This window comes from Paroedura picta, chromosome 8 (assembly GCF_049243985.1).
Source record: "Paroedura picta isolate Pp20150507F chromosome 8, Ppicta_v3.0, whole genome shotgun sequence".
Classification (NCBI taxonomy): Eukaryota; Metazoa; Chordata; class Lepidosauria; order Squamata; family Gekkonidae; genus Paroedura; species Paroedura picta.
The window spans coordinates 15,220,013-15,242,420 of record NC_135376.1 but is presented as its reverse complement, the minus strand read 5'-3'; the positions used below and the strand labels follow the sequence as shown (position 1 = coordinate 15,242,420).

At 43.6% G+C, this 22,408-nt stretch overlaps 1 protein-coding gene across 7 annotated transcripts in view; it reads left to right on the top strand.

Annotated features, from left to right (window-relative positions):
* Nucleotides 1–21,663, top strand: part of LOC143843009 (uncharacterized) — a 228,529-nt gene extending 206,866 nt beyond the window's left edge. For 5 of the 7 annotated variants that reach the window (XM_077348484.1, XM_077348485.1, XM_077348482.1 and 2 more), the window contains 8 exons: nt 4,831–4,959; nt 6,114–6,239; nt 7,904–8,032; nt 9,182–9,310; nt 11,158–11,286; nt 11,990–12,118; nt 16,790–16,918; nt 18,891–21,663. In XM_077348484.1, the coding sequence (XP_077204599.1) occupies nt 4,831–4,959; nt 6,114–6,239; nt 7,904–8,032; nt 9,182–9,310; nt 11,158–11,286; nt 11,990–12,118; nt 16,790–16,918; nt 18,891–18,919 (929 nt within the window). In that variant the 3' untranslated portion in view covers nt 18,920–21,663. Of the gene's footprint in view, nt 1–4,830; nt 4,960–6,113; nt 6,240–7,903; nt 8,033–9,181; nt 9,311–11,157; nt 11,287–11,989; nt 12,119–16,789; nt 16,919–18,890 lie in introns of those variants that run through there. The other 2 variants (XM_077348486.1, XR_013233425.1) reach the window with 2 other exon arrangements.
* Nucleotides 21,664–22,408: the final 745 nt, after the last annotated feature.

The following is a 22,408-nucleotide window of genomic DNA, read 5'->3' as shown; positions in this document are numbered from 1 at the left end:
GCCGCCAAGAGCAACTGGGCTTTCATGTTCTCAAATGTTGCAGTGAAGAATTGAAATAGTCTCTTGGCAGGGGCCGAAGAAAGCAGATAGCCTAGCCATAAGAATCGCTTTATTTGCCCATAAATCAGCACAAGGCTATATATGCCTGATACACAATAGTGTTTTGACTTTAAGGGGGGAAAATGCAATTGACTTTGGTGTTAAGCTTCACGATGCGGCTATACCATATACCAGTGGAGATGCTGGGAAAGGGTTCTTTTAACTTGCAACGCACATGTTTTAAAGCAGGGGTAGTCAACCTGTGGTCCTCCAGAGGTTCATGGACTACAATTCCCATGAGCCCCTGCCAGCAAATGCTGGCAGGGGTTCATGGGAATTGTAGTCCATGAACATCTGGAGGAGGACCACAGGTTGACTACCCCTGTTTTAAAGAGTAAAACAGGCTTTCTCAGCCAGAGTTTCGTGAAACCCTGGGTTTTGTGATGGCCCTGGAAAGGTTTCCCAAATGGGCGGGGGATAAATTAATTTGTTATATTTTTTTTAATGTGTTAAATGTTTATCAGGTGATATAACCATATATGATAATGCTGACCCCCCCCCCCATGGCCAACGATGGACCTGGATGGGGTGGGAAGGGGAGGGGAGGGGCCCCAGGTGGGCATGTACGTAACTATGCTTCCCAACCATATTCTGCATAATTGAACCACTTCCAGGGTTTCTTGAAACCTGAAGAATGTTTTTCGGGTTTTTCAACAGTAAAAAAAAAGTTGAGAAAGGCTGGAGTAGAATGACAGGTTGTGATAAATACTGAGCTGCTACTGCAAATGAAGAGCCTCTTGTGGTGCAGAGTGGTAAGGCAGCCACCTGAAAGCTTTGCCTATGAGGTTGGGAGTTCAATCCCAGCAGCCGGCTCAAGGTTGACTCAGCCTTCCATCCTTCCGAGGTCGGTAAAATGAGTACCCAGCTTGCTGGGGGGTAAACGGTCATGACTGGGGAAGGCACTGGCAAACCACCCCGTATTGAGTCTGCCATGAAAACGCTAGAGGGCGTCACCCCAAGGGTCAGACATGACTCCGGGTGTGTGAAGAGCCTGTGTAGATTTGCATTATTTTGAGATTTGCATTATTTTGAGATTGTGTGTGTGCTGCCCCTGCCTAATGTAAGTCTTGCCACAACCAGTGTTTGGGCTGCAGAAGCCTTGTTGATTATTGATGAACATGTCAGTTGTCTGTAATGGTAAGATGCATGGTTTCATTGCATTTTGATATAGGGATTATCTCTTTTATACTTCACTGAGCTTTTCCACTGCCAAGAGCATGACAGGTCACCAGACAGCATCCTATGAGAATTATTGAGATTGCAACAGACTCATGGAGACCCCAAGAACTTCCAGGCAAGAAATGAGCAGAGGAGTTTGCCATTGCCTTCTTCTACATAGCTCCCCTGTGGTCTTCTATCCAACTACCAATTAAGACCAACCTGGGCCATCTAAGACATTCATTGTTTTAATTCAAAGCTTTGTAATAGTGGTCTCTTTATGTTGATAGGTGAGCTGTTTGGGGAGGAAAAGACAGGTTAGAAATATTGCAGTAAATATATATATATATATATATATGGCATTTCTTCCTAGGAGGTACAGGGAGTCCAAAGGACGTGACTCCTCTCACTCTCCCCGGGTTGCATGATAGAGAAAACCACAGATTTCCTTCATTCTTCTCCCAGTATCTCCATCAACTTTGATAAGGTGCTGTTGTGAGGAACTTAATATAGGTAATCGTCATCCATCCTCCAGGGTAGTGGTCCCCAACCTTTTTATCACCGGGGACTGGTCAACGCTTGACAATTTTACTGAGGCTCGGGGGGGGGGTACTCTCTTGCCGAGGGACGTCGCCACCGCCTGAGCCCCTGCTCCACTTACTTTCCTGCCGGCACCCCTGACTTCTCGCCACCCACTGGGGGGCGCTGCCAGCAGCAGCTGCACAGTGCCATGCCGAGGGGGAGCCCCAGCCATGGTGGCCGCTGGAGAGCACCAAAGGTGAGCCGGTGGCAGAGTGGTAGGGCAGCCCCCGAGGCAGCAGCCAGGGAGGAGGATGAGGAGAAGCCGCGGCCTGGTACTGACTGATCCACGGACTGGTCTCGGTCCCTGGACTGGGGGTTGGGGGCCACTGCTCCAGTGTATTCCATATCCTTTATAGGTGTCTCCATTGCTCTTCCATCCAAATGGTGTTCAGAGCCAGACCTGCTTAACTTTGGCACTACCGCGGCACGATGGGGCTTTCAGAGCGTTTTCCGGATGCCAGAAGGAAGCCACTGATGGGAACGGAAAACAAATATTTGAAGGCCGGGTGTGTGTATGTGTGTTGAGGGAATAGCAGCTTCTCAGCTTCCTTCTGTCACTGCTATTATCCTCTGGGTTTGCCAAGCAAGACTGTCTGGAGAAGCAGCAGATCTTTGGGGCACCCTGCCAGCAATGCACTCAGTGACAGGGAAAGGTTCTCCTCTTGAAGGGACTGCTATGCTATACCGCCTCTATTTACCTCTGCTCTGGGTTGCAGGCCACAGGGGGCATTTCCAGTGTCCCTTTCTTGTTTGTTTGTTTGCCCTGCAATTAAAAACGTTGGTCAGGAAAGCCCTGATCCAGGCTACTGCTGCGAGAGGATTTAGGAGCTGTTGGTCATGGCAAGAGTAATCCAGGCCAGAAGGAAGGAATCAGGAAATGACTTAGAGGGTTGGCTGCCGTTCCTGCAGTTCCCAGAAAAAACATAACACAGATACACAGGAAACTGTTAAATTAGAAAATGTCTTTATTAGATAACTGGCAGTGGGAACCCTGAAAACCTCGTTTTGTGGATACTTTGCTTTACCAAAGTGGCAGAAGAGCGCGCACACCAGCCTCGCTGCCTACAAGGAACCCATATATTTTTTGGGGGGGGGGGGGGTAGGAACCAGCAACGAGATTTGGGTCGGCAACCATAGCGCTCAACGTTGTCAACTGAGGTGCGACCTTTATGCGGTTGCTCCCGCTTGAGCCGAAACAAACATCCGAAAGAGGGCCGGTCAACTGGGATGAAGACAGGATTGCACAAACGACCGCAGCCATTTCCCGTCATCGAACAAAGCAGTCTCACCTCAAAGCGGGAAACAATTCCATAAGATTTGCCAGAAAAGAGGGGAGTGCCGGGGGAGGGGTGCAAGACAAGATGGAGAAGAGAGGAGGAGAGAGAGAGATTCAGGTACCTGAAACAGCAAGTGAGGGAAACAAAAGCCAAACAGGGACTGGAAAGGAAGTGGGGTGGGCGAAAGAGGCGCTCATTGAAAGAGGAGCCAAATGAGGTCATTACTTGAAGGGTGTGTTCTTGGCAAGGCTTCTGGGTAGATATTAAAAAGGCTGCTGGAGTGATTCGCTCTTCCTTGCCAGGAACGGAGATTTCAAGCGTATATGCTCAAAGTGTAGAATTTAGGCTCCAAATTCACGGCTCGGTATTGATCTTCAACCCAGGCAGACAGGGTAACGGATCCCATTTGATGGGAGGTTGGGGGCTCTGCGCAAGAAAGATGTTTCTGATATGTTACAGTTGCGCAGGGAAAGTTTTTAAAAAGCATTTCAGAAAACGCACCCTGCTCCCAGCCGACTTGGCTCCGGTCTATCGTGAAGGCCAGACAGACAGATGGTTGTTTTTCAGGCTCCGCAGATGATTTTGCATTCTGGAGAGGGAAAACACGCCAAAGACAGCCGTACTCGAAGTACAAAATATTCAGAAATACGTTCTGGGGGTGATAAGAAGAGCCAAAGCGACATGTGACTTTTGAATTCCGTGACTGGAATTCAGACACGCCGTTTGTCCCTAGAAAACCGCTCTACAGGGCCCGATTATGGATTAGAAGCTGACACGATGGGGAAGGTTCGTTCTACCTGGCCACTTTGACTCTGGTAAATCAAACATCAGCACTTAACCTTTCCCCCTCCAATCCACCTTGGCTTAAAACGCCCCAGAAGGCAGGAAGAGGGGCGTTTTCCTTCTGGGAAACTCTAGAACAGGGAGAAAAATTCCTTAATTGTCTCACCCCAATCAATATGGAGCCCCTCTAGCTGCTTTTTAATGCCAAGTTATACATCTGGAGTTCCACTTGCACACTTCCAGGAGCATGTGTGCTTTGGCTCTGAATTTACATTATAGAGGCCACCGACTTGAGGTGAGGGAGCTGTGCAGAGCCAATGGATCAAGTAGTACCTGAAGGGCCCAGGGTTGCTAATGTTGTTCTTGGAGGCTAAGTGCTCCTCATTCAGTCTTATGGGTTTTGTTTTTTTTTAATGGCTGGCTTATAAAAGGCGAAAAGGAGGGCTTGACCCTTTGGATTGGCAGAATGAAAGTCCTCCTTTTCTTGACCACCATTATCTACTACCAACATGGTGAAAAGTTACAAGTTCTGCTAGTCTCATTTAATTTTATTTTAAATGTGGGGACTTGGTGGTGGACAGCACCATCAAGTCACAGCCAACCATGGCCACCCTGTAGGGTTTTTTCAAGACACAGTTTACCCTTGCCTGCCTCTGCACTGCAACTTTGGACTTCTTCAGTGGTAGTCAAACTGCAGCCCTCCAGATGTCCATGGACTACAATTCCCAGGTGCCCCTAGGTGGTCTCCCCTCCAAGAGCTAACCAGGGCCAATCCTGCTGAGCTTCCAAGATAACACCGGGCTAGCCTGGGCTTACCCAGGACATTGGAATGGGGCAGACCTGCATTTTAATTAATAGATGTGCCATTGTCATGTTTTGCTAAGCCATGTGGTCATACTTACCATTGTTCTTCATCCTGATACTTAAATAGGATGTCCAGAAGGAACCTACGGTCCCGACTGTAGGAAAGCATGCAAATGTCTGAATGGAGGGCATTGTGATCCCATTACAGGAGCTTGCAGTTGTCCTCTGGGCTTCATTGGAGCAGACTGTGGTCAAAGTAAGTGAGTTCCCTTTGGCGTCCCAACTACAAATGCTCACCCTCAGCCATACACAGATTTTATTTACAAGTACAGTCCACTGGTCATGTACAGGCATTAACATGCAAGCTGCTGGTTTGATTCTGTTGCTTTGATCCCGTAGGTTAGGTGCCCGCAAAAAAGTGGCTGAGTCTGTTTATGAGGCATTCAGAGTGCAAAACTGCAGTACAGAATTACAGTGGCATGAATATCTGTTTCTTGACAGTCCCGGAAATGGCCCATCTTTTTAGAGAGAGATGGAAGTCTAGGCATCATCGCCTGACTGTTTTAGCAACTTGTTACAGCTCTCAGGATTCTTTGGGAGAAGTCATGACATTTAATGGTACCATTTGTAATACAGACATGATCTCAGTTTTTTTTTTTTTGCTTGATGGATATTCAGTAATTAAGGAAAACATTAATTTTTTTGCCATCAAATCACAGCTGGCTTATGGTGGCCCCATAAGGTTTCCAAGGAAGGAAGATCGAATTAGGCTCCCGGTATTAGGCAGCGGTTAGGCCATTTGCTATCTAAGACACCTCTTTCCATCCCCTGATTACAGGCTGGATGGGGGGATGGGAGATCAAGTAATTACCGCCATGTTTGTTCCAGTTTTCTGTTGTATGTTTTTTCATAGAATCATAGAGTTGGAAGGGGGCATACAGGCCATCTAGTCCAACCCCCTGCTCAATGCAGGATCAGTCCAAAGATTTTTGTCATTGTTCTGTTGGTTTTTAATGGGATTTTATTGGGGGGTTTAGTGGACATTTTGTAACCCACCATGAGCCAGTCTCAGGAGTAGCAGGAAATAAATTATTATTATTAGGTAGAAGAGAGGTGGCTGGCCATTGCCTGGCCATTGCCTGTTGCAGCAGTGGCCATGGGCTTCCTCAAAGGTCTCCCATCCAGATACTAACCAGGGTTGACCCTCCTTAGCTTCTGGGACCTAATGAGATTGGGCTAGTCTGAGCCACCCCATCAGGGCAGGAAAAACATCCTTAGCACTAAGCCTCTGTCATAACCCAACTGAATGTTGGGTCCTGCAATACAATTTAACAAGAATGGCCATTATCAAAAGGTGCTCAGTTTCCAGACCCCACAGTCATCTGGTATGTGGTGTCCTGTTTCCTATAGCTTGCCCGGAGCATCACTACGGGCGGGATTGCACCTCGTTCTGTTCCTGTGTTAAGGGACGTTGTGACCCAGTAACTGGCAAGTGCTACTGTCCTCCTGGCCGACTTGGACCAAGTTGCATGCAAGGTAAGAAACCATCGGCCTTTGATGCGTGATAGCAAAATAAAATGTGAAATGTGAGCAGATGGTTTGCCAGAATGTCTGCAGGGCTCTGTGTGCAGAGTTTTACAGATAGCACAGACTGCCTAAAAGACAGTGTAGATTCTCCCTGGACCCTAAAATGACTAAACTGAGACTATCAGACTTTGGTCGCATCATAAGAAGACAAGAATGCAAGAAAAATGGAGGGCAGAAGGGGAAAACCCAACAAGGGATGATTGCCTCAAGAAAGGAAGCCCCAGGACCTGCTACATAAGAGAGTGATTTTGCCTGGGGGAAGATGGATCGTCAAGATTTTAGTTCAAAGCTCAGTTGTTGGCAGACCAGCTCTCAAAACAAGATCCCCAAAAGCCAAAAGAAAATCAACTAAGAAAGGAAGCCACAGAATCATAGAATCATAGATTTGGAAGGGACCTCCTGGGTCATCTAGTCCAACCCTCTGCACTATGCAGGACACTCACATCTCTTTCACTCATCCACTGTAACCTGCCACCCCCTTGAACCTTCACAGAATCAGCCTCTCCGTCAGATGGCTATCCAGCCTCTGTTTAAAAATTTCCAAAGATGGAGAACCCACCACCTCCCAAGGAAGCCTGTTCCACTGAGAAACCGCTCTCACTGTCAGGAACTTCTTACGGATGTTTAGACAGCTTTGAGTTTGGAAGACGTGAGCAGGGCTGTCAATGATAGGATGTTTTAGAGGTCATTCATTCATAGGGTCACCATACTTCAGAAGCAACTTGATTGCACATAACACAGGCTTCATACAAAAATTTGGTATAGTGATGAACAGTTGTTCATTAATTGCTACCATTACCTAAGCTGTCTTTTCATCCTTGTTGCATTATCTCCCCCCCCCCCACACACACACACACCATTCGTTGCAACATATGTACGCCATCCATTCCTGGCCGACCTATTGTGGCAGTTCTGCACAGGGGAAAAAATCCTTATTAAAAGAATTACACACAGTGTAGCTTCCTGCTATGACCTCTCTATGGTCACAGAAAGACTTGTATCCTAGTTTAAAGGCATCTTTATAGAAGACATTTTGCTGACTAATTTCTAAATGAATTGGGTTTTGTCCTGTGTTACAAGCAGAGCAGAAAGTATAGTATGGGACTTTACCCCCACCTTTCCCAGTAATTCTGCTGTACCCCTAAAATTCTATTCCTAGACATCACAGAAATGAAGTTGTAAATATGAGAGGGGATCAGCAAAAACAGACCACCTGTCCTCCACTGACAGGGTGGATTTCAGCAGTCTTTTAATGGTTTACCTAATTTGTTCTGCCAAGGAAGGCCACTCAGATTCAAAATGTACTGGGGCATGTGCCCATCATCCCATCAATAACTCTGACTTCACCAGTTCATTTGGCAACTTCTGTACATTTCCGTGGCGCCGTCCCCTTCTGTCACTGAAGAGAGGGTTGTCTGGGCAGGGAATTTTGATTGTGTGGCTGGATCAAAATGCTATTTTACTGAGCCCCAGTGTTAGTTATACCACACAGAAGACTTCGGTTTGAGAGTTGTTGAGGGTAGTTCCCCTTTTTTGTTGCATCCGTTTTATTGTTATACTATTTTTCTTCTTCTTCTTCTTCTTTAAAAAAAAGCTTTGTTAATTTACTGTAGTGTGTCCCCAGGGAAGATTCGGCCCTTACTGTCTGCTAAAATGCCTATGTCAGAACGGTGGAGCCTGCGATCCGGTGAACGGGACGTGTACCTGTGGTCTTGGCTGGACAGGAAAATACTGTGAGAAAGGTACCGTTCCATTTTCTCTTCTGTCACTGGGCAGGTACAGATGTTGTTTTCACCTCGTATTAACACCAGTCTTTTTTCTCTCACAACAGTAATAGCCACTTGGAGGGAGGATATTTTTCATTCAGCAAAACTCTGCTTGAGCAGGCTGCAGTTCTAATGCGTGTGGCTGTTCTTTTCTCTGTGTCTGGAGAACCCATTCACAGCTCTTCCCAGCAATCATGTCGAGCTTTGTCATGGATCCTGGCCAGGGTCTCCATGGGTTCACAGAAGTTCTGAAAGAACCAACATGAGAGATCCAAGTTCTCTCATAGCTCTCTCAGCCTCACCTACCTTACAGGGCGTCTGTTGTGGGGAGAGGAAGGGAAGGTGATTGTAAGTTGCTTTGAGACTCCTTCGGGTAGAGAAAAGCGGCATCTAAGAACCAAATCTTCTTCTTCTTCAGTGATATCAGGGCTGTCTCAGCCTCACCCACCTCACAGGGTGTCTGTTGTGGGGAGAGGAAGGGAAGGTGATTGTAAGCCACATTGAGACTCCTTTGGAGAGTAAAAAGTAGGGTCAAAAATAGCTTTACTTCTTGCACCTGGCTTCTAGTGGGGAGAAGAATCAACCCAGGCCACGAAGATAAGCACTGCTAACAAGTTTGGGGAGCAAAAAGTTCCCCTGAGAGCAGCTAATGCTGTTCTCTCGCAGGACTCAGGTCAACCAAGCACCAGCATGTAGCAAAGATGGAGCCATCTGAGCCAATGCAAGCTTGATCCCAGTGACCTTGGGGTGAGAGAGAGCTCCCTCTGAGGTAGCTTGCTTGCCGGAGTGATAGAACTACAAGGAAAATGCAAACTCGTTATTCATTAAATATTTTGTGATGAGATAGTTGTGGTCGCTTACCTAACAATTTGAAATCCCCCAGGGTGTTCAAAAAATTCTTCTTAAGACCTCAGCTGGGTTATCTATAAAAAAAAGAATCCCATTTTGAATGTGAAGAAGAATGCATTTCCTAGTGAGTTTGCAGAGTGGATACAGGAAATCAATGCGTTTATGAGATCTTCCTTTTGACTTTAGGAGGAGGAGGTGTGTCTTGATCAGTTCTTGTGGTTTAGCCAAGTAAGTGGGCATTCATCTGTTCTCTCTCTCTCTCTCTCTCCCTCCCAGAATGTACTCCTGGAAAATATGGTTCTGGTTGTCAGCTAGATTGCTCTTGCCAGAATAATGGAACCTGTGACAGGTTTACAGGCTGTTGTCATTGCCCAGAAGGTTATTATGGACATTCCTGTGAACATAGTAAGTAGTCAGCCAAGAGCAGGGCCTGATTTTTGTGCCATCGATGCTGCATTCATGTCTGTGGATGTTATAGGCTGAGCGCCAAGGCAAACATTACACATAATGGATAGTGCACATGATGAAACAGAGATGCCACCAAAAACACTGTCCACCTCCCCCCCCCCACCCACACACACACACTAAATTCTCTGCTGTATCAGTTCAGACATAATGAAAAACCATCATTTATTTTAACTCTTCATTCAAGAAACGAGAATTCGGCTCTCAGGTGCTCACTCGGCAAACCCCGATTTCATCCCCTTCATTCTTTTGTAGCCGAGGAGCACACAAAGGGTGCAGAACAAGACGGGAATAAACCAGGAAGGCTTTGTTTTTGCATCACATGAAACCGCCTTGAGGAGCAAACCAACGTCGTGGTGTCCAAGCCTAGTTTGGTGGACTCTGGCCGTCTTAGTGGCGGAGCATCTGCTCAGCATGCAGAAAGTCCCCAGTTCGGTCCCCAGTATCTCCAGTTGGCCTGATGGCCAGTGATGTGAAAGGTCTGATGAGCGGTCGGTACTGACTGTGATCAACTAGTCCTCTGGTTCAGTATAGGGCAGCTTTGAGCACGTTCTGCAGTTTGTGATGGCAGGTAGGAAGTATGGAAGATCCATCTGGAAGCACCGTCTTCCTCTTCCTGCAGGTACTTACAGCCTGGGTGCAGCTAGAGGTGCAAGCCAAAGGAGAAAAGCCATGAGCCTAGGGTACGCCTGTGTATATTCCTTTGCATACAATACATGTGATTGACTCCACGCCATATCTGATTGTTTACTGACCAGGACACTGCAAGGAAGGTGCCTACAGAGACAGCACCTTAGTACCACTCTATCTAACCAGGGCCTACAGTGATGGATATGGAGGCCTCTTCAATTCCAACCTAGCCCTGAGTTAAAGTGTATATTACTATAGTTTCTACTGTGTCTTTTTCATTATTTGAGTCTATGTAATACATGTTTGAAGCCTATGTATTTTACAAAGGAAAGTATCCTGATATATCCTGACGTATCACTGAGGAAGGCGGTTGCACTGAAACATATTTGGTCTAGGCCATTTATTTATTTGATTTATTTATAATTAAATAATTAAATTTATATAATTAAATTTGGTCCATGTTTGTGAATTTTAGAATAGCTTTTAGAGTGAGGCTATCATCGAGGCCTTGTAGTGTTTCTAACTTTCGTTGTAAATAAATACATGTATTTTTAGTATATTTAATATTTTCATTTTTCTACTTAATGCACGTATAGTATCAGGCGGCACCTTGATACCCATCTTTAACGTTTTTTGATTTCTTGAGACACCTGTGTAAATTACATATTGGGAGACTGTGTGTGTGTTGCCCCTTTCTAACATATGGCTTGCAACAACCAGTGTTTGGAATGGAGAAACTTTGTGATTTATTGATCAGTTTTCAGAAATGCTAGAATGTATCATTTCGGTAAAAGAAATGGGCCTTGGTATACCAAATTTTGACACAGCTTGTATTTTTAATTGGAATAAGTTGCAGATCCTCAATATTATTATTATTATTATTATTATTATTATTATTATTATTATTATTATTATTATTATTATTATTATTTAGATTTATTCCTCGCCTCTCCCCGGAGGCCCGAGGCAAGTTGCAGACATATAAAACCCCATAAAAACATACAATAAAACATATCATCCGTAAATCCCCAGACAATATACACTGTTTTCTGGAGCTTCTTGGGGAAAGGTTGGGATATAAATGTGAGAAATCACTGGGCAACATCCTATGAGAACTGCAATGCTTCTGAAACTAATCCAGTTATTTTGTTTCTCAGCCTGCCCTTCTGGATTTTATGGTCTCCAGTGCCAACATCTGTGCCACTGCAAAAATGGAGCTACCTGTCTTCCAACCACTGGGCAGTGCCTTTGTCTTCCTGGCTTCCAAGGTGTACAGTGTGAAAAGGGTACGTATATTGATGTCTTATTTTAAAATTGCCCAAAAGTTAAAGCCAGGGACAGATCTTTTTTATCTGCTGAAAATAATATTTTGCATACATCGTCACAGAAATGCTGTATGGCTTTGTAATGTAATTTCTTAACATATCTTAAAATTTATTTATATCCCTTCTGTCTGTTTAAAAAACACATGATATAAAACACTCCAATACATTGCAGACATGAAGTAATTAAGTATTAACGTGGCAGGCTTCAAGTTCTTTTACAGGCAGGCAGGTGGGGGTGGTACTGAATAGATGGGAAGCTCTGCCCTAAATCATAGAATCATCATTGGCCATTTTGGGATAGGGGGTTGGTTGGGTTGATATGGTCATATCACCCGGAAAATGTTAAATATTTTTGTAAATATATATCTAAAAATAATTAATTCCTACCCATTCATGAAACCATTCTAATCTGGAGAGTGGGGTTTGATTCCCTGCCCCTCCACATGCAGCCAGCTGGGTGACCTTGGGCTCCTCACCTGATAGAGCTGTACTCACAGAGTGGTCCTGTCAGAGCTCTCTCAGCCCCACCTACTTCACAGGGTGTCTGTTGTGGGGAGAGGAAGGGAAGATGATTGTAAGCTGCTTTGACACTCCTTCAGGTAGTGAAAAGCATGGTATAAAACCAACTCTTCTTCAGAAAAATTGAAATGCCCTTTTTCTTCAGGTTGTACTGTTGGGTGGTTTGGCGATAAATGTCAACACCGGTGTGACTGTGAAGGATTAGCTTGGTGTGATCCAGTGACTGGGAAGTGCTCTTGCTTGCCTGGCAAGATGGGGGACAGATGTGACATAGGTGAGAAAACATGATGTTTATCATACTGTTCCCACACACACTTGCTTGCTATATACCTGTAGGTCCAGCAATGGGAGATACCATTACTGTATGAATAAAAGAAACATTCACTTCCAGTAAAAGCCAAGCTAGGTGTAACACAGCAGAGATATGCTAAGAGTCTCCTAATGCTTTTTTAAAGTATTAAAAAGCCACAGGAATCTGTGAGTTTTAGAGAAGCTACAAGGGGAAGGGATTAGAAGTGTCACGAATTTCTTGGAGAATGTGTTCGACAGGCAAACATACCGTTTTTGACAGCTGCGGTCCGACTTGAAGAGCTGCCGAACAGTTTTGCAGCTGCCGAACAATTTTGTGGCTACCTAGTAGCTGTGATTGGTGGCATTTCATTTACTTCCTCCTTGTGGCTGCTTCTAGGTCTGCAAAGTAGGTGAAATCGATTCTTCCCCAGGGTCATGGATAGTAGGATCAGGTAATTAAATTATGCGTGCATGGGCGAAGGAGCAATGAGCCCTGTAAGACTGGATTAAAATGTACATGTGTGAACTAACACCAGCTACACAAGCTTAGAGAAACATCAAATTACAAAGACTTTTCAAAAATATATGTCTGGCTTACTGAATGGTTTGTTTGCTGCTTAAACAACTGCCTGCCGAGCAGTGTGAAAGAAAGCCGTGCTGCCTAGTTTGTGTGTGTGCCTGAAATGTTGCTGGTGGCAACCAACTGTCTCGATACACAGAGTGTAACTCACTAAACAGGCTTGAACTGCTCACAGACAGCCAAACTGCTTAAGGAAAAACTGACTGTCATGAACCTCCAAACTGCTTAATGAAAAACTTTCACAAACAGCCAGACTGCTCAGCATAAGAATTTACTTCGTGCTTGTGGCCAGCAAGCAGAAAAGGAGCCAAACCAATGCGTATTGAAGCTTTTCTAGATGGGATAATTAACATTCTCAGCCAAAATATAGAGAAACAGCTATGGCCCCTCCTCTTGAAGAGCACATTTGATATTGAGCAGCAGGCCTCCTGAACAGGAAAGGGTGAAGCAGACCATCTATCAGCTCAGGCTCAAGGTGGTTGCTTTTAGTTTTACAATTAAAAAGACAGAAAAAACGTTATGCATATCTGCTGTGTCATGACTTTGAGCTGAGAAAATGTATCAGGAAGACTTCCAGCTGAGCCTTACTCATCCTTACTGTGATAGGTTTTTATTTTTTTTTAATAAATGTTCCATACAGCAACATTCCAAAATAATTTCTCACAAGTGCAGTCCAGTCTTACCCACCTTTGGGTAGAGAAAAGCGGCATATAAAAAACAACTCTTCTTCTTCCTCTGCTTCTTTGGGGCTGGGGACATTGAGCAGATTTTGCTTGCTGGAGGAAGTTAGGGAAGAGGCACTTCCATAGATACAAGGATCCCAGACACTTTTCACATCATCTGGGGGTGAATTCCTCTGCCCTTGCTTTTAGTAGGTTGCTAGAAAACATATGAGATCATAATAATGACAATGCAAGTGTATATTAGATAACAAAGCTGATGGAAGAGCAAGCTTCCCAGGGAGCCTGTCGGAATCAAATTCACCGAGCAGTCTGTACTAAGATTTCATAATCATCTTTTATACATGGGTGTCCATATGTGTATCATCACAATCAGTTTTGCATCACTCTTCTGAGTAATCAGAGATATGATCCATGAAGTTCACATTCCGTATTTATTCTCACAATTTTTTTTTCCAGGCAGTTATTAGTCCAAAGGTTATGTTCTGCCAACATGTGTCTTCTTTCAGCACACGGAGCCTTCCACGGCAGGAAGAACCTACAGTTAGCAAAATGGAACCTTTGACTCCAACCCTTAACTTGTAGCTATGACAGAGAGTAAACTATTGGAGGATGCAGCAAAGCCCTCAGCTTTACTGGACCTGGAGACGTTATCTAAAACAAGTTCATTTATGGTTTACATTGGTATGTAAACCTAGAATTTCCTCCACTTATCATTGCAAATAAAAACAACAACAACAACAACTCAGTGTTGCAATGCAGTCCTGAGTCTAAAGCAGGGGTAGTCAAACTGCGGCCCTCCAGATGTCCATGGACTACAATTCCCACGAGCCCCTGCCAGCATTTGCTGGCAGGGGCTCGTGGGAATTGTAGTCCATGGACATCTGGAGGGCCGCAGTTTGACTACCCCTGGTCTAAAGGAATGGAAGGAACTGGTTGCTTACAAGCTTGGGATCCACAACTCCTAAAAGAAACGGCAAGAATGGCTTTCAAATGCAGCCAGTGCGAATGAGGAGCCCCAATATGCTGGAAGCTCAGGAGTCTGTGCAACCCAAAGAGGTGGGGAAAAGGAAATACTTTTCTTCCTCACTGCACCGTCCTGTGGTCAAGATTCCAACTTAGCTCAATCTTTCAGCCTTTTGCGGTTTGAGTGGGGACCACACAGCCCAAATGAGCAAGGCAGCATGAATCCAGAGGAATTCCCCCCCCAGCTCTATATTTTTGTTTAACCAACTGGGGGACACAAGGGTGGGGAGAGAATCTCAGCCCAAAAAAATAAGAGTGAAGGTTTGTACTCACTGCAAGGGGCGGGGTTACAGCTCGCTTTTATTTTCTTCTAAATAGGCAATGCAACCCCCCAAAGCTGGGGGGAAAGCTGTTTTGGGACCGATTTTATTTGCATTTTTATTTTCAATTAGGCCCAGTTCATCTGTGATATAACCAGGAGCAGCTGTGCATCGGCACAAGCTATAAAGATAAAAGGCCTGATTTTTAATTTGAACTCTGGTAAAGCACCCATTAAACAACCATAATGTTAATTTCTAAAAATAAAAAAACACCCCCAAAAAACAAGAGAATATATAGCAGGCCTTTATTGGGTTGCTTTCCCTCCCCCTGCCCCCACCCTGCTAAATTAACATTGCAGACTTTCAAACAGATGTCTTAAATACACATTGTTATGAACATGAAAATGTGGTTATTACTTAAATTAAAATCAGGCCCAGAGGTGTTTGCGAGAGCCTGTCTCATAACATTCCCTTAATTGAAAGAGCTGAAGGGTCTGCATCTCACTTTAAAAAATTTCTCCCACACGTGGGGGTTGTGATTCTAAAGTGTCTGGGGATCATTGTTCATTATATGATAGCTGGATGGGGAAAAGAAAAGATCTTTTGTATTCATGGCCGCTTCGGCGGGGCAAGGGATAGAATGGGGCAGAGGAACCTGGCCTGGGCACCTACACACGCACATGCCAAAAAAATCTATTCCATAATGAAAAGTTATGTGATGTAAAAGGGAGAAGGGGGTTCAGTCTCTCACTTTGCCGTGGAGGTTATTTGCAGTGTGGTTTTAAGCCGAATATTCGAAGCCTATCAAGCAACCTACCTTTTATCTGCCCCCTTCAGCTAAATTTATTATTATTATTATTAATAATTATTATTATTATTATTTATTTCAATTTATTTCCTGCCACTCCCAGCAAGCCAGCTTGTGGCGGGTTACAAAGTCAATCCCATCCACAAGCCCTATGAAGAAAGTTTGAGGGACTTGGGAATGTTCAGCCTGGAGAAAAGGAGGTTGAGAGGGGACATGATAGCCCTCTTTAAGTATTTGAAAGGTTGTCACTTGGAGGAGGGCAGGATGCTGTTTCTGTTGGCTGCAGAGGAGAGGACACGCAGTAATGGGTTTAAACTTCAAGTACAATGATATAGGCTAGATATCAGGAAAAAAAATTTCATAGTCAGAGTAGTTCAGCAGTGGAATAGGCTGCCTAAGGAGGTGGTGAGCTCCCCTTCACTGGCAGTCGTCAAGCAAAAGTTGGATACACACTTTTCTTGGATGCTTTAGGATGCTTTGGGCTGATCCTGCATTGAGCCGGGGGTTGGACTAGATGGCTTGTATGGCCCCTTCCAACTCTATGATTCTGTGATTCTGTGACAATAAAGCACACAATAAAACACTATTAAAAACATTAATACAAAGTACAAAATTCCAAAATGGCAGTCAATACATCAAATGCAACTACCAGTGGGGACAGTGAGAGGGTACCATAACTAATCGCCACTACGATGTTCAAAGGTGGTCATATCAACTTCTTAAGATGGGGGGGGGGCCTTCAACTAATCTCTCTGCACTGGCCTCATCCATAGACCTGGTGTATGAGCTCCGTCTTGCAGGCCCTGCGGAACTCCGAAAACTCTCTATTTATATCTCTTCTTTCTCCACCACAAGAACTCAAACCAGCTTCCATCATTCTCCTCACCTCCACTGTAATCTGTCAACAAGCCTGTGAGGTAGTTTAGGATTGAAAGCACGTGTTACGGTGGGGATTGGAACCTGGTCCATCGGGTATGTCAGAGCCCATAGCACAATTCGCTTGACAATAAATCCAGCCTCCCAGGATGCATCTTCATTGAAGTTTTGGAAGATGGAAATATTGTTAAGTTTAATCAGCTGATTGCAATCGCAATAGTTGTTTACCAATTTTAAGCGTCATTGAAACGGAATGTTCCAGAAGTATCCAAGTACCGATCGTGTATTTCTCGTTTCTGTTCCTACCACTCTACACATCGCTTTATTAAAAGCACTTCTTTGAAAAAATTGAAAAGTAATGAATGAAATGAAATGGAAAATCTGTGAAATTAAGGTACGCTAAACTTTTGTTTTTGCCTTGCAGAATGTGGGCCAGACAGATACGGCCCCAACTGCTCTCAGCAATGCCAATGTGCCAATAAATCTCAATGCGATGTTCGCAGTGGGAGATGCACTTGTCTCCAGAAGTGGATGGGACCCACTTGTGAAGAAGGTAACACACCAGCCAGCAGAAATGTTTATCTGTTCACCTCTGGGAGATAGGGTCACAAAAAGGACCTTGGAGATACCTTGCTTGGAGGAACAATCCATTCTTGTAGTACTGGAGATGTTTCCCCATTATGTGTCAATGTTTGTATAAAGTAACTGTGGTGGTGGGACCAAAACATGGTTTATTCCCACTTGAATATCATTATCCCCTCCTATTGGGCAGCAAACACGAAGAAGAACCAATGTTATTGGCTTCTTCTCCCTAAATGTATTTTTGGGGCATTAGAGGATTGCTGCAGTTCAGGTTTAATTAGCTTTGATAGCTACTTGGATCAATATTATGCAACTTTCCCTAGTGGAATTTCTGAGTGAAGAATGACCTCCTCAGACTACTTCTATAGTAGTTCAAGAAACAGCTGAAGCAAATGGCCAATGAACACAATATAGCCATTGAATAATTTCCTTTTTCACCTTCTCTTGTCTATCTGCTGCTGTCCCTCCTCCCACTTTGTGGTGCCATTACGCAAGGGAACACCTAGTGTTAAATAATTCTGTTGGAAAGCCACATTCATTTCTTACTCTGGCATAAAATGGATCCCAGCATGAAGGGGGAAGCAATTGCTACTGACACCAGAACCACCCAAAAGGCTGAACATTTTCCTCCATCCTTCTCCATGCAGTCTGCTCACTCACCCACCCCAGTTTGCAACATGCAAAGAAGGTGACAGAGTTGTGGAGTCATTCCCACTATAGCAGAAGACAGACCAGTGTAAACAGAAGATTTGCACAGGTTATATGGAAATCTAAAATAACAATACTAACCAGAGCTACTCTAGTCTAAGGCCATTGACATCACTGCCCATTGATGTCTTTTAGAAGCCATTCATACTGTGCCCGTCGATCCCATCTGAGTTGGCATTTGGCAAATGAATGTCAGTATTCAAGGGTCAGATTTGGCTGAGGAGCTGCTAGCTGACAATCTCTGTTGTCGTATCTATTGTTAGTGCCTATTCTTTATGCTTTTTAAAAATTATTATTAAATATTTAACATATTGGACACTAGGCATGTGCAAAAAAAGGAAAATAAATGTACTGTTTCAGATTCATCCAGAAACGATTTGTCTGAATCCAAAACACACAAATACCCTCTTCACCTTTTCGGATTCAACTAATTCGATTCGGCCAAATCTGAAAAGTTTCAGGGCTTTTTCATGCACAGCCTTCCATCCCCCCTTCTGCTGCCTGAGAAGGGAGGGGGAGAGAGCATTCACCAAATAGCTGGCATACCAGCTGGGGAGGGATTTAAACTCCTTGGTATATGGGGGGCATTGTTGGTAAAAGCATATTGAAGTCTGTCTGATTGTGGTGTCAGCAGGCCACACCTCCCTGCCATGCCCTTGAAAGTCATTTTTATGACCAGGGCCCCTCCCATTTCCACCCCCTCCAGGCCTATTATTGGCCACTTGGAGAGTGGGAGGTTGGTCGACACAACCTTATATGGTCATATTACCTGATGATTTTGTTAAGTCTTATTAATGCGGTGGTAGACCGGAATTCAGATTACATTTCAAGTACACTAGATATACAAAGGTTAAAATAGGAAAAAGAGTCTAAGCCATGAAAGTTAATAAAATGTCAAATTAAAATACAATACAGCTAGTAACGCTATCGTTGCTTCAGATTCACTCCGTACATTTTTAAAAAATTAAATGTATATAAAAATTAATTAACTCCCGTTCCCAGGACCAACAAAAAAACCCAGGGTTTCATGAAATGCTTGTTGAGAAAACCTGGCTTATCCCCTGAAAGTCATATTAGTCTCCAAGGTGCTATGGGATTCAGATCCAGCTATTCTCCTGCAGCCCCAAATGGCTACCCTCCATCCTGTATTCAATAGCTAACGTGCAAATTGCGTAATCTTTTCAAATGGGATTTGCATTACAGCTTTCTCGATGTATTTCTCGGGAATTCTCTAGGTGGCCCCACAAAGCTTCTGTTTCGATGAAGAACAAACTCAGGGACGAGGGAATGCTTTTTCAAGATCGCAACAACAGGAACACTTGGACTAATGAATGAACTGTTTTATACGCACAGACGGTATTTAACTTTGGGAATGAGAGCTGCTATTCATTTCAGCTTGAGCTGTACTGAAAAATTCACACTTCTCTTCGCAAGGCTACAGTATCCGGCTACAGTATCCGCTAAGTAGCTGGATCCCACTGAAAACCTTTAAATCTTGTTCTGTTTGTTTATTCTTGATCTCCAGCTTCCATCTGATTAATCCATTCTTGGTATCCTTTCCATGTGTCAGTGCAGTATTATTGTAGCAAGAAAATATAGCAATTTCCTCATCTTGGTCAACAGCCGTTTTACAGAGTGGTCAAAAGACCAAAAGGGGGATCTGATTTGTTTTCATTTCCCTGTCGTTTTCCCTTGTATCTTTCTCTCGCTCCTGAATGCTTGAAATGGTGCTTTAGAAAGCTTTCAGAACCAAAAAATAGCGATTGAGTCCGTGGAATATTTGGCAGAGGCTTAAATATGGATGCCCTGATCCAGAAAAGGGAGCCTGCATTCAGCAGCAGGCTTCCACGTCTGTATCCAGACACGATTGAACTGACTGGCTTGAAAGTCTTGAACAGATGAGGAGAGTGTTCAGAGGCCTGAGTCTTTTTGTGAAAATTGCGGCCTGTGATTAGAGTTGTATTAGGCCTTGTTAGTTAAAAATGGGGGAAAGGGGTAAATGATACGTTTTATGAGGGAATTTGTGAAAGAATAAGGCATGGTTGACAAAGGCAGCAAAATGAGGCGGTAGAATTTTGAGGGGATAGAACAGTTTATACTTCATTGGATTGCGGAGGGAGGGTGTCATACTTTTAACACTCCTTGAGAGAAAGAATTCTGAACTAATAAAAAATTTATATATCAAGGTCATCTAAACAGCATTATAGGCTCCCAGGCATAGCAGTGTACTGGGGTCCCCGCTACACAACCACTCACAGGAATAAAAATGTAAATTATCGATAAAATTAAAGTTCTCTTTATCGGTACCCCCAACAAGACCAGTGTTTAAATGTTTAAAACATGCTGTACAGCAAAGACTAATCAGCACAAATTTTTGGACAATATAACATGAGCCTTGAACGTGAAAAGCAGAAAATTTCAACGAATAAATGGTACTCACTTGGTAAAACATACAGGCGGAGATGGCACAATATGAAATTGCGGCAAATTACTTATTGTTAATCAAGTGTTCAACACAAACATTTGCAAAATTTCTTTATAAAGAATTGCAGAGATGGCCTTATATAAACACCTCGTCCGTTCACTTATCATAAACTACCAGTACATACATAGGTTAGCATGGGGCCCGTAGGCCTGTGGGGACCCAGACAGCTGCCCAGGGTGCCCATGTATAGTGGTTAGGAGTGCAGACTTCTAATCTAGCGAGCCAGGTTCAATTCTGCACCTCCCCACATGCAGCCAGCTGGGTGACCTTGGGCTCGCCATGGCACTGATAAAAACTGTTCTGACCGGGCAGTGATATCAGGGCTTTCTCTGCCTCACCCACCTCATAGGGTATCTGTTGTGGGGAGAGGAAGGGAAAGCAAATGTAAGCCGCTTTGAGACTCCTTTGGGTAGATAAAAGCCGGCATATAAGAACCAACTCTTCTTCAGTAGTATCAGGGTTCTCTCAGCCTCACTACCTCACAGGGTGTCTGTTGTGGGGAGAGGAAAGGGAAGGTGACTGTAAGCCGCTTTGAGTCTCCTTCGGGTAGAGAAAAGCAGCATATGAGAACCAGTTCTTCTTCTTCTTCTTCTTCTTCTTCTTCTTCTTCTTCTTCTTCTAATTTAGGGCTTGAGATCCGGTCATGATCTCCCAAAAGAAGCCTCTCCAGGACAGAGCTAGAAATGATCCACATTCTGAAACTGCTTCCAAAAGCCCTGCTTCCGTTTCCTCTTCTTGCAACTACTAGTAATCAAGGACACAAATAATATAATGATTGTATTCCTCCTTGTTCTGCATTATTAGTGGTTGATACTCAAGAACAGATCTATAGAATCCAACCCTTCATGTCATTTGTGTTTGACTATTATTCTAAACATTTTAAGAAGTAGAAGAATGCATTACAGTTTTGAATAGGATTTTAAGTGCACAGGATTTTAAAACACTGATTTCATATGCAAAATAAAAATGGCGTACTTTTTGTTAGAGGAGTGCAGGACAAGATAACACGTACTGTTGTGCAGTGGATCTTACTTTAATTTGTGTATTCATGTCATGAGATTTCTATCGATCACTCCCACAGCCAAAAGAAAAAAAAAATACCAATTTTCATTGTAAGGCAGTTGTGACCAATCTTTTACAAGTTTTCTGAATTTTGAGGTTGTAAATATGTACTTTAAACTGGATAAATAATTTTGAATTGATAGTCTGAGACCTAAAGGAGAGCAGAATTTTGTGTCAATATTGGTTTCTACAGACCAGAAACTGAATACACAAAAATCTGTTTAGAGAATGCTACATTTTCACAATAGTCTGGAAATACCTTTGTTTCATCAGGGGGGATTTTCATCCATATTGGTTAAGATGAAATACTAAAGAAAGGGAGGGTTTCCCCCCCCCCTAAAAATATTGTTTAATAAGTTACATGGAAACCTGGAGGAATCTATCCAGGTAGCTGATATTTTGTTTGCATGGGATATATATAATGTATATTTTATATTTCATAAATGTGCTATAAATGTTAACAGACTTGTTTATACTCTGTTTTATAGGACTGCAGCATGAGTTCTCATCTAACATAGCCTTAGCTTAGTGCCAGCAATGAAAACAGTAAAATACATTTCACATATGCCTGGATAAAGTCATTCTGCTTACTGATTAGTTTTGAAAGCCTCTTGAAATCAAATGAATTACTCTTGAAATCAAATGAATTACTGCAGTGTCTCGTATAAAACACCGATCAGACTAGAGCACTGGAGTATTATGTTTCAGAACTGCAAAACACAAAGGAACAAACTCCTATTTGTTGGACGGCTGAGGGAAAATTTCCACAGGTTTTGGATTTTGCATTCAATTCGGAGGGGAACCACTCTGAAAACGAATCCATTTTTCTTGAACTCCCTAACCTCTCGTTTATGAGCTTTGTCATCCTTTGTCTAATCAGTATGCTTTTATTACTTACTGCAAACTATCATTTTTATCATGTTCTCGCCACGAAGCCGTGTGTGACAAGGGAGAGGTAAAATCTGGGAGCTAGGCGTTTGCTTCAGCACCCGTCACATTTCCTGCCAACCTCTCCCCGTCCTCGGAAGAGTGCGCAGTTATTTGTTTCGATATTGCTTGCCACAAAAACTTTTACGTTCCATAATTCTCTGCTTGCTTCTTGTGGGATTGCACTGGCATACTGCAAGATTGCAAATTGCATTTTATTGGGAGAACAGAACGGGGTGAGAAATGCCACCAAACACCTTCGCAGAAAATGGTGAGAGG